General features: G+C 50.1%; 5 protein-coding genes across 5 annotated transcripts; 2 read left to right on the top strand and 3 right to left on the bottom strand.

Moving 5' to 3' along the window:
* Window positions 1-503: 503 nt before the first annotated feature.
* On the top strand, window positions 504-899 carry FPOAC1_006513 (uncharacterized protein; the record flags this gene model as incomplete). The annotated part of the gene is made up of 1 exon (XM_044850993.1): window positions 504-899. One exon carries the CDS (start codon window positions 504-506, stop codon window positions 897-899), a length of 396 nt encoding a protein of 131 aa, XP_044709705.1.
* Window positions 900-1314: 415 nt separating this feature from the next.
* FPOAC1_006512 (uncharacterized protein) lies at window positions 1315-1979 on the bottom strand (the record flags this gene model as incomplete). Its single annotated transcript, XM_044850992.1, has 2 exons — window positions 1315-1912; window positions 1966-1979. The coding sequence occupies 2 exons, from the start codon at window positions 1977-1979 to the stop codon at window positions 1315-1317; spliced, it is 612 nt and encodes a 203-aa protein (XP_044709704.1).
* Window positions 1980-2448: 469 nt separating this feature from the next.
* On the bottom strand, window positions 2449-2760 carry FPOAC1_006511 (uncharacterized protein; the record flags this gene model as incomplete). Its single annotated transcript, XM_044850991.1, has 2 exons — window positions 2449-2586; window positions 2650-2760. The coding sequence occupies 2 exons, from the start codon at window positions 2758-2760 to the stop codon at window positions 2449-2451; spliced, it is 249 nt and encodes an 82-aa protein (XP_044709703.1).
* Window positions 2761-4945: 2185 nt separating this feature from the next.
* FPOAC1_006510 (uncharacterized protein) lies at window positions 4946-5776 on the top strand (the record flags this gene model as incomplete). Its single annotated transcript, XM_044850990.1, has 1 exon — window positions 4946-5776. The coding sequence occupies one exon, from the start codon at window positions 4946-4948 to the stop codon at window positions 5774-5776; it is 831 nt and encodes a 276-aa protein (XP_044709702.1).
* Window positions 5777-6877: 1101 nt separating this feature from the next.
* FPOAC1_006509 (uncharacterized protein) lies at window positions 6878-10438 on the bottom strand (the record flags this gene model as incomplete). The annotated part of the gene is made up of 3 exons (XM_044850989.1): window positions 6878-8980; window positions 9038-9297; window positions 9349-10438. 3 exons carry the CDS (start codon window positions 10436-10438, stop codon window positions 6878-6880), a joined length of 3453 nt encoding a protein of 1150 aa, XP_044709701.1.
* Window positions 10439-12593: the final 2155 nt, after the last annotated feature.

The raw sequence follows: 12593 nt of genomic DNA, 5'->3' as shown, positions 1-12593 counted from the left end.
AGGAATATATATTTTGTGTTTTCTTTTATACGTCGAGAGTGGAATGCCGAAAAACGGGGAGTTCGAGAAGTCAGACACGCGAAGCAATCTTCATACGAAAATTCGACGAGGAGAGCCTGGAACTCGATGGTTCCAAAGCTATAGAACAGGACAATCAAGGTTCAATTAAAAGCACGCACAGCAAAGACAAACCTTCAGGATTATGTAGAACAACAAAAACCCACCCCATCGGTTCTAGAGATACAGGCTTCAAAGCAAGACCTATCCACGATGTACAAGTAACTCTGCGGTTAGTTGTGTGAGTAATATGAAGGGGAACGAGGCCAAGACTATTTCGCTAAAGATTTCTGGTTAGATCAATATGTAGATAAGCAGACTCCCTGCGGTTATCTTTGCATTGCTGGCATGTCAACTCAGGAACTCGACTACCTATTCATCCTCTCGCCAACCCGCATGATTGGCTACTACGTCAAACTCAATTTTCCGACATACCTACATACACCATGACAACATTCTCTTCTATTTCTTCGCCCTACGTTCTCGGCGCCGCCTGCGTCGGGCGTGGCGTCATGGCTGTCTTTTCACCACGAGCAGAGTATGGTCACGTCGGACTTCTTCTTGAACCTGGCAAAAAATCCAGCAGGACTGGATCTGTCTCGCCACTCATGTACTTCAAGGGTATCCGTGAGATGTCATACGGGATGACGCTGATGGCGCTGCAATGGCAGGGCAACGACAGTGCTGTGACGACCTTTTCAGCTATTCTCTCCATTGTGAGAATTGGTGATGGGTTGGTTGTGTGGATGAATGGAGGTGAAGAGCTAAAGTACAAGGCGGTCGGTCATTGGATTACAGGGCTTTGGTTCGCTGGATGGGTTATCTGGAGGTCGAGATCCTAGAGGGCAGAAGAGGAAATTTGGGGTGCGGAAAGCTTGACGTAGACGCCATTTCTGGGAAATATTTGCTGAATAAAAGGATTCGGTTGTATGGGTGTCCTGGTTATGTAGTAATGATGATGGGCCATGAACGAGCGTACATGTACATATCTTGGCTGTGCAGCCTCACCAGGTCGTTGGTGTTCGCAAGCAAATGATTGTCAATGCCGATATACCATAAAAACATTTCGCGCAAAGTTTGGGCAATGCTCATGCTGTACCATTTAAAATACCACTAATCTAGCTTAGATACTTTTTGACATGCTCGGTAAACAAGATCAACCCATGACCTGCGCCGCTGTCTGTTGTGCCTTTCCCCGTTCGTTTATTGGTATCACAAGATCCCGCTCCAGTCTCAATCCAAACACTGCACGAGCTTCTACTCAGTGGGCATCATCCACAGTCCATCGCCCAAGTAATGCGCGTCCTCAATCACCGGCCCCTTGCCCTTGGCCTTGACCTCCTTGGTTCCGGCGGAAAGTGTACCGACGGCACAAGCCTCTTCCTTGCCCTCGGCTATGACAACAACAGGCTCACCCTTAACCAATTCTCTGCTCCATCGGAAATCCTCGTCCATCTTCTGGTCCATCTTGTCCTCCGACACAGCCTCGGGCGAGCCGTCGGCGGGCAGTCTGCCACCAGGGGAGGTAAGTCCAGGAGCCATGAGGGTGGCACCAGAGAGGACGAAGCGGATGGCACCACGGTCTATTCGAATGCTAGGGAAGGCTTGAGGGAAGCGATGGACAAGCCGGAGATGGGGAATAAGGATTCCTGTCAGGTCCTGCTGGAAGAAGATGGGTGTCGAGTCGAGAACGTAGAGGGTGTTGCGGTCGGTAAGCTTCATACTGGAAAGGGTGGCCTTTTTGGGCATGATCTCGTCGATATAGGGGTTAAGGAGAGGGTATGTGTCGAGTAGATCCTTGCGGAGGGTTCGCTGAACAGAAGATTTGAGCTTCTGCTTGGGTGAAGGTTGGATTCTGCGACGAGAGGTTAGTTGCAAGCTTGAGAGGTTTCAAGACGGGGCATGTACTCTTTCTTGAACATGTTGACGGTTTGGCGGCGATATTTAGAATAAAGGTACAATTGCGCAGTTGAGAGAGTTTGAGATAGAAGAAATAAGTTGTATAGCTTAACTTAACTGTTGTCTTGCTATGCAGAGTCGGATCTTGGTGGGGGTGGGCTGTTGGAGGTTTGGGAAAAGTCAAGTCGACGAGTGCCCCGCGGCATGGATCAGACGTGGCGGGGTAAGTCTCGAGATGCAATAAGAGAGGTAGACTACAAGCTCTAGGTATTTGACGATGACATTGGCTTTACAGACATCACAATGTAATTAAAACAACAATTTATGATGAAATACTGGTAGTTAAAGTCATAGTAGTATTGTTCTCTTGCGCCTTTATTATTACGGGCGGATCCTGTTCCCATTCGTAGGTAGTCGTTATCGTACATCAATCAATTATTGCCCCATCACCAAACCAGGAATGGAGGGGTTGTCTCGACACCAGCAACAACATTAACCCTTGACGACATGTGAGACAGTTCCGTCATCCTTGAGGTGGACATTGAGCCTGTCCTCCTTAAAGTCCTTTGTAACCATCATTCCGGGCTCGATAATGCGTGTTTCCTGGGGAAGATCTCGCTTGGCAAACACCTATTGACGCATTAGCATCATGCTACTATATGTAAAGAACGCAAAGCTATAGGTGAAACGTACCGTCTCGGTAGAAGCCTCGTCGTCGGAAAGCTTCTTGCCGATGAGCTTGTTCTGCCACTCCTCGGCCTTGTCGCCAGAAGTTGAGTTGATACCGGGAACGACGAGAGGCATGATGGGCGGTTTTGGTGTTGTTTTTACGTGGCGATTGGAAGTTGAATGAAAGAGATTCAGTGTATTTGCAGAATAAAGAGAAGAAGGATGATTCAAGGTCTTGGATTGCTTGCTTTTATACATAAAGCTTGTGTATATGTATCACGTACCAGACAAAAGCAAGCCAAAAGTTGATGACGTCGACTCACATGGTCATTCCCTAAATTTCATTCGATTGGCTCGCGTTCTGTTACTCAACAAATGAAGCATGACGTGCGTGTACAAAAAAAGGAGTGAATGATTATTAAGTTTTGTTTATCCAGATCTCGGGCATTTTTCATCGATCATCTCTTGTCATAGGGGGTCTTTTGGCGATGATGTGTCTTGGCATGAGGTTTATGGTTCAATGGATGGACGCTTCCATTGCTGTCAATCTCAGGTACAGAGGGCACTGGCCACTAAAGAGCGGGCGTACTTCTGGGCATCGTCAGCCCCTGAACGTCGTGATACTGCACTCCAGTTAGGCATGTTCCGATAAATCATCATGGCATGGCATGGCAACAGAACGGTAACGTAGGTCGGAGAATACCAGCCTTTGACGATTTGGCATGGCAGAACAAGCCTTTTAACGTCGAGATGGAGGCGTCTGATGGCGTCGGGAAGCGCGACAGGGGCCTTTTTTCTCAGCTTGCGCAGCTGTATGGATGGATATGGACCCAGCCCATGAAACCCAATTAATCAATGTAAGCAGAGGCAGTGTAAGCATGAATGAAATTTCTGACCGCCAATACAACAGAAGTTCTTTTTCTGACTATGTATCCAAACTTGACTGTCAGGACTCACAGGAAACGACCCGACTACGAATTGACAGACCCAAAAACAGTCTGAAACAATCGAGAAATGAAACCAATTGTTGACAATGTCCATCATTCTCCTTCACCCCACAACCGTCGTCACACTAGCCGTAAAACCCTTGCTCTGGATTGGCCGTTGCACCGCCATCTCCTTACGAGCTGGAAAACCCGCCATTTCAGCCACTTCCATCAGCGCTTGCAAGCTTCTTTGTGCTTACTGTGTTTGTATGAGCAAGGGTTAGTCTAGTACCTAGCCAAGCACCAAGGTAGTCCAAGGGTTCACTCAATTTGACAGCAATCATCAGTCAGTACATACAGAGTAGACATGGCTGTAAAAAAGCGAATACTACCAAGACCTGTAGACATGTCTCATATTCTCTTTCCGTCAACCTGTCTCTGTTTGTCTTGCATCAAAGCCAGTTATGTTCATGGCTAGTGAGTTTCTGGGTATGGCGGATTGTTGGTTCCCACTCATGCCTGCACCATCAGCATGGAGGTCAGTCAGCACCAGCCATCACCACAGGCTTGCTTTGAAAGGAGAGATAGCATATTCTCATGTCTACGACTATGAAATCAAGAACTTCATGAGTAGATAGCTAGATAGATAGATAGATACCTTGGTATCAAGAACATGATCACTCTCTCACTCAAGTACATACTAACTCAACACAGCCCTAACATCTAAAGAGGCCAATCTCCATTCCCCAATGTACATAGTAATGGCAATTCAACCCTACCCACCAAGGACCCTCAATCTCTTCTCACCATCTAACCCCTTTCAGGCTTAGTTCATTGTGGCTCATAGAAATCCGTCTCCTCACTCCCCTTTTTTTAGCACAAGCACGCTGTAGTATCTCCACCATAATCATAACAACAGTGCAGTGCCGTACTGTATGTACTAATGTAACGCTCTGCCAGCCCAGCTCGGCCCAGTAAGCAAGCAAAGCCCAGCCCAGCCCAGCCGCCTCACCTCCCCTGGCCTGGCTCCTGGCTCCTGGCTCCTGGCTCCTGGCTCCTGCTCCTGCTCCTGCCTCTCACTTGCGAGTCCCGTCTCGTCTGCTTTTTTTCCTTCCAAGGTTCAGCCCAATAGAACGGACGGATAATCCCTTCCCATTCGCTTTGCTTCGTTTCGCTTTTCCTCCAACATCTCCTCCTTGTTTCTTTCTCTTACCTATTATTCCCCTTCATCACCAAAAACAGCCTCCCCTTTTTAGGATTGAGCGTGCGTGTCTTGGCTTCCAAGCACCGTAGACTATTTCCTTACCGACAACACACTTAAAGAGCTTTGCTGGGCATTCTCTCGACCGCAACCTTTTCCCACAAAAAAAACACCGTCTGTTAACCCGCCCAACATGCGATTCTCAACCGCCATTCTTTTCGCTGGCAACGCCTTCGCTGCCGTCCAGCAAGAGTGTCTCGCCAACCACAACGAGGACCTCGCTGCCTTTGCCGACTGTGCCAACAAGGGTGCCCTCTCTCTCTGCCTCTCCAACCTCAAGGAGACCGATGAGGCCGCCATCAAGACCTGCTACACCTCCGCTGGCTGTGCCGACGAGGATGCCGCCCGCGAAGCTCACTACACCCTCGAGCGATGTTCAGAGCTCGCAAAGGCCGGCGAGCTAAAGAAGCGCTACGAAGCTGCTGCCATGCCGACTCTGATTCCCAACGTTGAGGCCACCGGCACCATCACCAAGGGCCCCGAGCGTACCGGTGGTGAACTCAAGAAGCGTGCTACTGACACTTCAAGAGGAACGCAATGCTTCACAACTTTCAAGAAGTCGACTGAGCAGTGCGATCTCGAGACCGTTTCGGACAAGACCCAGACTGCTACCTGCTACAGTACCGAGATCAGCACCAGCACATGCCGCAGCGATGTTATCTGCACCACCGACTCTTCTGCTGAGGACATTTGCATGGTCAAGAAGGAAATGGACACTGCCGGTATCATAATCGCCATTGTCTTTGCCGCCTCTGCCGCCTCCATGCTCGGCTACCTCACTTTCATGTGCTGCCGTGACCGCAAGGAGCAGAAGCGCCTTGTCGCCAAGTCCGAGGCTGTTGCTCTTGCCCGTGCCGCCACAAAGAAGCAGCGCGCTGCTCAGCGTCAGCCTCTCATCCGCAACGCTTCAGGCCAGTCCGCCCCTGGTGCCCCCGCTGGCAACCCCTTCCAGGACCGAATCTAGGCGGACCGGTCCCGTCAAGGGAGAGCAATGGGAACAAGACAGCTGCAGCGAGTATCCGAGGAGGGTCCAGATCTATATTGAGCTCTCCTGTGTACGGCAAGGAGCTGCCTTGTTTCGAGCGCTTACTCTATTCTTTTATAATGCCTGCGTTAAACAGCGCGGGAAAAACATCCAGGGCTTGGAAAATCCTCAGAGCCATGGATGACGTCTTTTTTTGATACCTGATATCACGCCGGGGGGAACAAACCTTACATGACATGTTTGAGTATTTTGGAGCACTGGGAAAGGATAAAGTCTGCTACTTTGGTATGCGAATGTATCTATTTATCTACCTTATGAATGGGGACGGTTAGACGTTGAATTAAAGTATTACGTGTACTTCCGCTGTGTGGCTTTTGCGAACGGTCCCACGCGGCATGTAACTCGCGGTTGAAATTAAGATCTATCTAGCTATTTAGTTGGCGATTTTGCAAACGCCTTAGAAAGCACCTCCAGCTGCAGCGGTTATGCCTACGGAGTACAATTCTATCGAATGTTGCCACATGCGATGTCCATTCAACACGTCTCAAACAATCACGGCTCAAATCGCATACATTACAACAGCCTGCTCTGAGGCTAATGGTTATTATCTGGTACTCGAACAAGATTCTTTGAATTGAGATCAGCAGTCATTTCATGCTCCTTGTATCTCCCAATCCTTCCTTTCGTGCTGCATCATCTGGTCGCACATCACACCTGGATATCCATGTAAGACCGATCTTCCAACAATCCTCTCGGAATTTGTGAGCGACATGCTTCTTTAATAGACGGTGAGGTTTTAAGGCTTTGTTGAGGATGGTTCAACTCTGCTTCACGTAAGAGAGATGCATACACAGGTTGTTCGCGTTCCAGTTAAGGTAAACTATTAACCACTGGACCTTTTACTTGCAGGTCTGGGCGGTCGACGTGCGATACGATCGACGAGCCTCTTGTGTGCATAGAGGGTGTACTCCCTCTGTCACTCCCAATTGCCCCCAGTGGGCTGCTGTCACGCACCAGATCCCTAACGGACAAGGAGTCATCGCTAGTCTGTTGACTTGCCCGACCCCACCGAGGGTTGTCCTACAATCCCCCACGAAGAGTTGCTTGGCCTACCAAGGGACTTCCGATCTCACCTGGAGCACCAACTGCTCTATATGGTGCACCGAACCCGTCATTCAGATCAGGTTCCCACCGAACAGTATGTTTGCCTGGACCTGCTGCATCACGTCGGATATCGAACGTGCCACCTCCGTTAGACGGGCTTCCCTCCGTCTCACAAAGGTTTAACAAGTCGAGTTCTGAGATGCTGTGATCGCCTGACATCGCATCAATCCTCGACTTGAGGGTTCCGATGTCGATGTAACCTTCCGAGTCTCCAGAGCTAGCCAATTCCTTGCAAGCCTGGCAGAGCATCGCGCGGACGGTTACATACCTAGGCTGCGCAGGGGCTCGGATAGAGCTCATTCCAGCAATCGGAGATGTCATACCGAACCCTGGAGGCACACTTGGTGCACCCCATCCGGGGTTGTTGAATCCTGGAGGAGGCAAAGGATGTCCTCCAACAGCAGGAGGACCCCAAGGGTTATGCGCCAAGGGGAAGGCTGAAGGTAAGAAAGGACTTGTGGTGAAATCACCACGTGGCCCTGGGGGCTGGTTTCGTAGACTACCCGGGTTGACTTCAGCTGTGAGAGGTTCATCATCCTCTAAGAGAGCTCGACTACCTAGGATGGCAGTCTCGTCGTCCTGGTCGTCAGACGCGCGACTTTGGCTGAGGCTTCCGGGTCGCCCAATGGGAGCAGGTCGTCCAATAGGCTGTGATGGAGTCGGAGGCGTATCGAACTGCAATGAACTTTGGCGATGATGCGTTGGTGGAGGGAGGTCTGTGGGCAATGGGAACCCACCCATATCAAATTGATCGCCAATAGGCTGCGTGAAGCCTGGGGGTAGAGGAACAGAGAATCCGCGACCAGGCGGTCCGTTAATGCCAGGAGGGGGCATCATTGCTCCAGGACTATGTCTGAAACCTGAAAAGATAGCTTCGTGAGGCATGCGGTTTGCGAAACCTGGCGGGGGTGGGTGATGAGCCAATCCCGGGGGCGGCTGCATTCCCATCGGTGGTATCTGGAAAGGAGATTGTCCGAGCATCCTTGATTGGCCATTTGTAGGCGAGACCGAGTGAGAATGTTGCGTACTTGCGCTTCCATGGCGCTGGCCAATTGGACCAGGACTCATATGAGGCGTCATTGAGTGAGGTGAGGGATCTTGACTATTGGATGAAACTGTGGCTGAAGGCAACAGCACGTCTTGCTGCTGAGACGTGTTCCGGGGACGAATAGGGGTTGGAGCCTTGGATAGCACGGGAGTTGCAACTGGTATCTTTGGTGATGCGTAGCTTGCCGGGTTCGAAGCATGTTGTGGAAGGGCGGTAGGTATGGGCGCTGAATGCTGTGATGCACGCTTCGGGATTTGGATGGGTTGGGATGGGTGACTTGCTGCCTTTTGGGCAGCTGCCTTCTCCTCTCTCAACTTTTCCTTAGCTTCACGAGCCGCTTGAGCATCCTTCTGAGCTTTAGCAGCTCGAGCTTCCTTATCCCTCTTGTCGCGCTCCTGCTTATCCTTGCGTTCTTGAGCCTCGCGCTCCTTCTGCTCCCGAGCCTCCTTATCTCTTTGTCGCTGTTCTTCCTTGAGCTTCTTCTCCTTCTCCTTGGTTTCTCGAGCTTTGCGTTCTTGTTCGGCTTGCTTCTCGCGTTGCTCGTGGAGTCGTCGTTGTCGCTCTGCCTCTTTTCGTAAGCGTGCCTCTTCCTCGGCCTTCTTCTGCGCTTCTTTCTGTTTTCGTTTTTCTTCGGCCCTGGCTTTCTGTTCAGCAACCCGTTGCCTCTCAGCTTCTAACCGTGCAGCATCCGCAGCGGCCTTCTCGGCTTCTTTCCGCGCTCTCTCCTCGGCCAAGGCTTGCTTCTTCTGAGCAGCCTTGTCCTTCTTCTTTTGCGCGTCCTTGGCTTTCTTGGCTTTCTTGAGTTCAGACTCTCGGTCCTCTGCCTCAATCTCTTCCAGAAGCCTTTGCTGACGTTCCTTGGCGACCTTCTCCTTATAAGCGGAGAGAACCCGTTGTTCAAACATGCGAGCGGCGAATATCTGGAACATGCGGCGACCTTCCTCCATTCGTTGCTCCTCTGTCATTTGGTCCTGGCAGCAACACTCAGTATGGGACTGGGATGGCATCACAGAGGGGTTTGAGTATACCTCTTCCTCCTCATACTCCTCGTCCTGGCTATCGTCGTAATCTTCTTCCTCGTCCTCTTCTTCGTCGTACTCGTCTTCTTCAGGAGGGGGATGATTATGAGGGTTGGAGTATGAGCCATTAGGGTGACCATAGCCTCGTGAAAAGTGTTCGCGAGCGTCTTCCTCTCTTGCCATCCGACGTTCCGCAAGCTGTTCCATCATTTCGATAAACCGCTTGCCGTCGTTTTTAAGAAGGTCATCCGCCACGGTGAGAATACCACCTAAGTCCATGTTACCATATCTGCGGAGAAGTGATTCTAGGAGCTGCGTACCCTTGACTTGCAGGCTATTGCCAAACGTCAAGAAATCGGCGACGTCTCGCTCGTGTGAGGTTTGGAATTCTTCGGGAGGTTCGTCGTCGCTATAATCGTCATCCTCCACTTCGTCTTCGCTGTAAACCTCTTCTAATTCGTCCTCCTCCTCGTCATCTTCCTCGTCGCCCAATTGTTCCACTATTCGGCCTCGTGATGGGGGTCGGTTGGTATAAGTCGAAGGTATTGCTCGTCTTAAAGCGAAATCCCGAGCTGACGGCAGCATCGGTGGTCCCTCGCCTTGGTTTGCGAATTGTTCCAGCTCCAGGTAATAGGCATCGTACAGGCCCTCTAGTTCTTCCTCAATCGCGGTCCGCTTTCTTCCACACACAGTGCAGCTGCAAGTATGTTTCTGTTGTTCCTTCATCTTTTTGAGAACAGCGTCCTTCTCCACCTTGACCAATGATTTCCGCTCATCTTCGCCCAGCCCAAGCCAAAATGCTTTTATGCGTTCGCGCTCTTCTTGGTTACTTGTACTCCATATCTTGTCGCGTGACATACCAGCGCCTTGCGACAAGTTGGGCTGCGGTTCATGCTCGAGAGCTTCGGGAATTGGCGACGTGGGGTCGGCATTTGTTCCCTTCTTCTTCTTCTTTCGATTCTTCTTAGATCTGGAATCCGAAGGTGGATGGCCATTCGTAGTCGGCTCTGTCAATTCGCTTGCTAGGACGTACTCATTCTCATCGTCGCTTTCGACTTCTTCATGGTCAGCGGGGTCGCGGCCTGTCATGGAACTCCCAGCAGCGCCTCGTCCGGACGCATGGTTGTTGTTTCCATTGGCAGCTTGTTGGGCGGCAGCTTTCGCTGCAGCCTTTTGTCTGCGCTTCTGTTTCTTGCGGTTGACGGCGGGAGCAGGTCCATCATCGACATTGGAAACGTCTAGTGGGGGTCCATTAGGTTTGGCACTTGTGGGGGTCGGAGGCAGCGAAGACTCGGATGGTGTTCCCTTGGGTACTGTGATGAACTTTGAGCCATCCTTGTTGGTGTATTTCGCAGTGTTTCGTGGCGATACCGGAGTTTGGGTAGCCGGTCTTTGGTTGTTGGCCGGCATGGTAGGTTACGAGAATAGGGCAATCGAGGGCATGAAGATGTTGTGCGCGACACGTGGCTGTCGACAGGAGGACGCTGTAAGATGATGAGGATTCTGTAATACGCGAGTGCGTGTCAGCTTAAAAGTGGCAGGAACTGCGCGTCTCGAGAGGGTGAGGTTGTGGTTGTTGGGCGGCTGCGGGAACGAACGTTGCGAGTGGAGGGTCTGGTCTGGGGGCGGCTCAAAATGAGGCACTCACAATCGGAGCAACAGCCAAGATCAGGGTTAGGTCAGCGATGACGCCTGCGGGGAAGAGCCCAATAAATAGGTAAGTTAATAAATGTAAAAGACCGATAAATAAAGACTCTTTTTGAGTATTCTAGACTCAATATAAAAAAGAGCAAAAGCAAAGATGCTGTGGAATCTTTTGTCGGGCTTGAGGCTTCAAGGCTCAAGGCTCAAACAAGAGGATAGAAGTCACTCTCTGGTGGAGTTGCATAGCACCTGTACTTCTCATGCAGCCAAACAAGCCCAGCAACAATGTGATGGATGTCGTTAGTGGTTGCTACTGGTCAGGCACGTATCTGGATGATAGCCTATACCCCACTATCTCCTAGCCTGGCGTGGCCTGGTATGATCTAGCACGTGATGCTGAGATCTGACGATTTGGTTCGTTTGCCTTGAATTCAAGTGGGGTAACAAGTAAAATAGATCCAATAAGGTACCTTGATGTTAACGTCACTTCCCCTTGGGCTGAGGGCTACCCTGAACCTGGGGTTAAGCAGATGCAAATTAATTTGTAGACGTAGAAGAAGAAGAAGAAGAAGAAGAAGGGACCAACTTATTCTCTTTCTGATTGTTTAGCAGATATCCTCTGTCAGCGGTGTGAATATCCTTTGTTCAATTGATCAATTTGAGGCTAATCAATTGTTCGTGTTTATGCCAAACAACGGATCCTGATTTGAGTACCTTGACGGATAAAGACCAACGAAGGCAAAATCAATTAAGCAAACCACGCCCTGTGTTTGTTAGCGTTTGCGAGCAATGCGAGCTGTATGGTAGCCTTTCAACAAAAGGTTCCACCAAAGGAAGCCACTGAGAAAATTGGACAGGGGCTTGCTGACTCTGATGTGTAGAGCAAGCTTGGCTAATTGACTGATTGCTCATGTGCACTACAATAGCTGCCGACGGTGTACAACATTCCACATGACAATTGCGAGCAAAATAAAACTATCAGAGGTAGATTGACTCGAATCTACCTGTAACCCTTAAGTCATGTGCGACGACATCACCGCATTCATTCATTTTCGTCGCCGTGCAAACTCAAGGGTGTGACAGAACACCAGATTGAGGTATCGCCGTGTCGCCCCTTGTCGGTGCATGTTGCAAACAACGGAGGACAGCATCGACGGCAGAGGACAAATATCTCGGCTCTTTAGCCTAACATGGTAAAAGAGTCTCAGATGCTGAGATATACCGTGTAAACGCTGTTTGGAACCACTCACACGTATCAGGGCGATCGGGATAGTGTGTAAAGGGGTGCAACATTGAATATGCAGGTAAGACGACATTGATTCACTAAGTACCTAGTCACGACTATCAGGTCGCTGACAGTTGTATGTAAGCATGCATGCATTCTTGGGACGAAGGATCTTGAACATAAATCCCCAACACTGCCACGGCCTCGTAGGGCAGAGTCTAGGTATGGTGCGGTTATTGTTACATCTACGAAACATTGTCGTTGCATATATGTAAGCGTATGACAACAAAGACGAATTGATGCCATAATCGGGAATGCCCGACGTTAATGCTGTCATCAAAGAATCAACCCAGGTAAGAACCAGAATTGCTAGAAGATAATGACCCTGGGGACATGTTTGCTTCTCTACAAACAAAGTGTCAGCCATGGAGACTGTCGGCATCTCGACAAACACCGAAATCCTGTTGTACAGGGGTTTAGCGTGAGGGAGCCAAAGGTACGGAGCACAGATTGCACGGGATCATCCGTAGTGACCCATGAAGCAGTCAATCAATTGGCACTGGTCTGATATGTGTCCTTGGTAACCACAGGCGAAGGTGGAATCTTCAAACATGAACTTTTCGGATGCTGGGTAGGTGTCTATTCTAGGGGACCTTAAAATGATGCGTTGCTCGACAGCAGCTAATGAGAGTTCAG

The sequence above is a fragment of the Fusarium poae genome, chromosome 2 (genome assembly GCF_019609905.1).
Source record: "Fusarium poae strain DAOMC 252244 chromosome 2, whole genome shotgun sequence".
Lineage (NCBI taxonomy): Eukaryota > Fungi > Ascomycota > Sordariomycetes > Hypocreales > Nectriaceae > Fusarium > Fusarium poae.
This window is presented reverse-complemented; position numbering and strand designations above follow the sequence as displayed.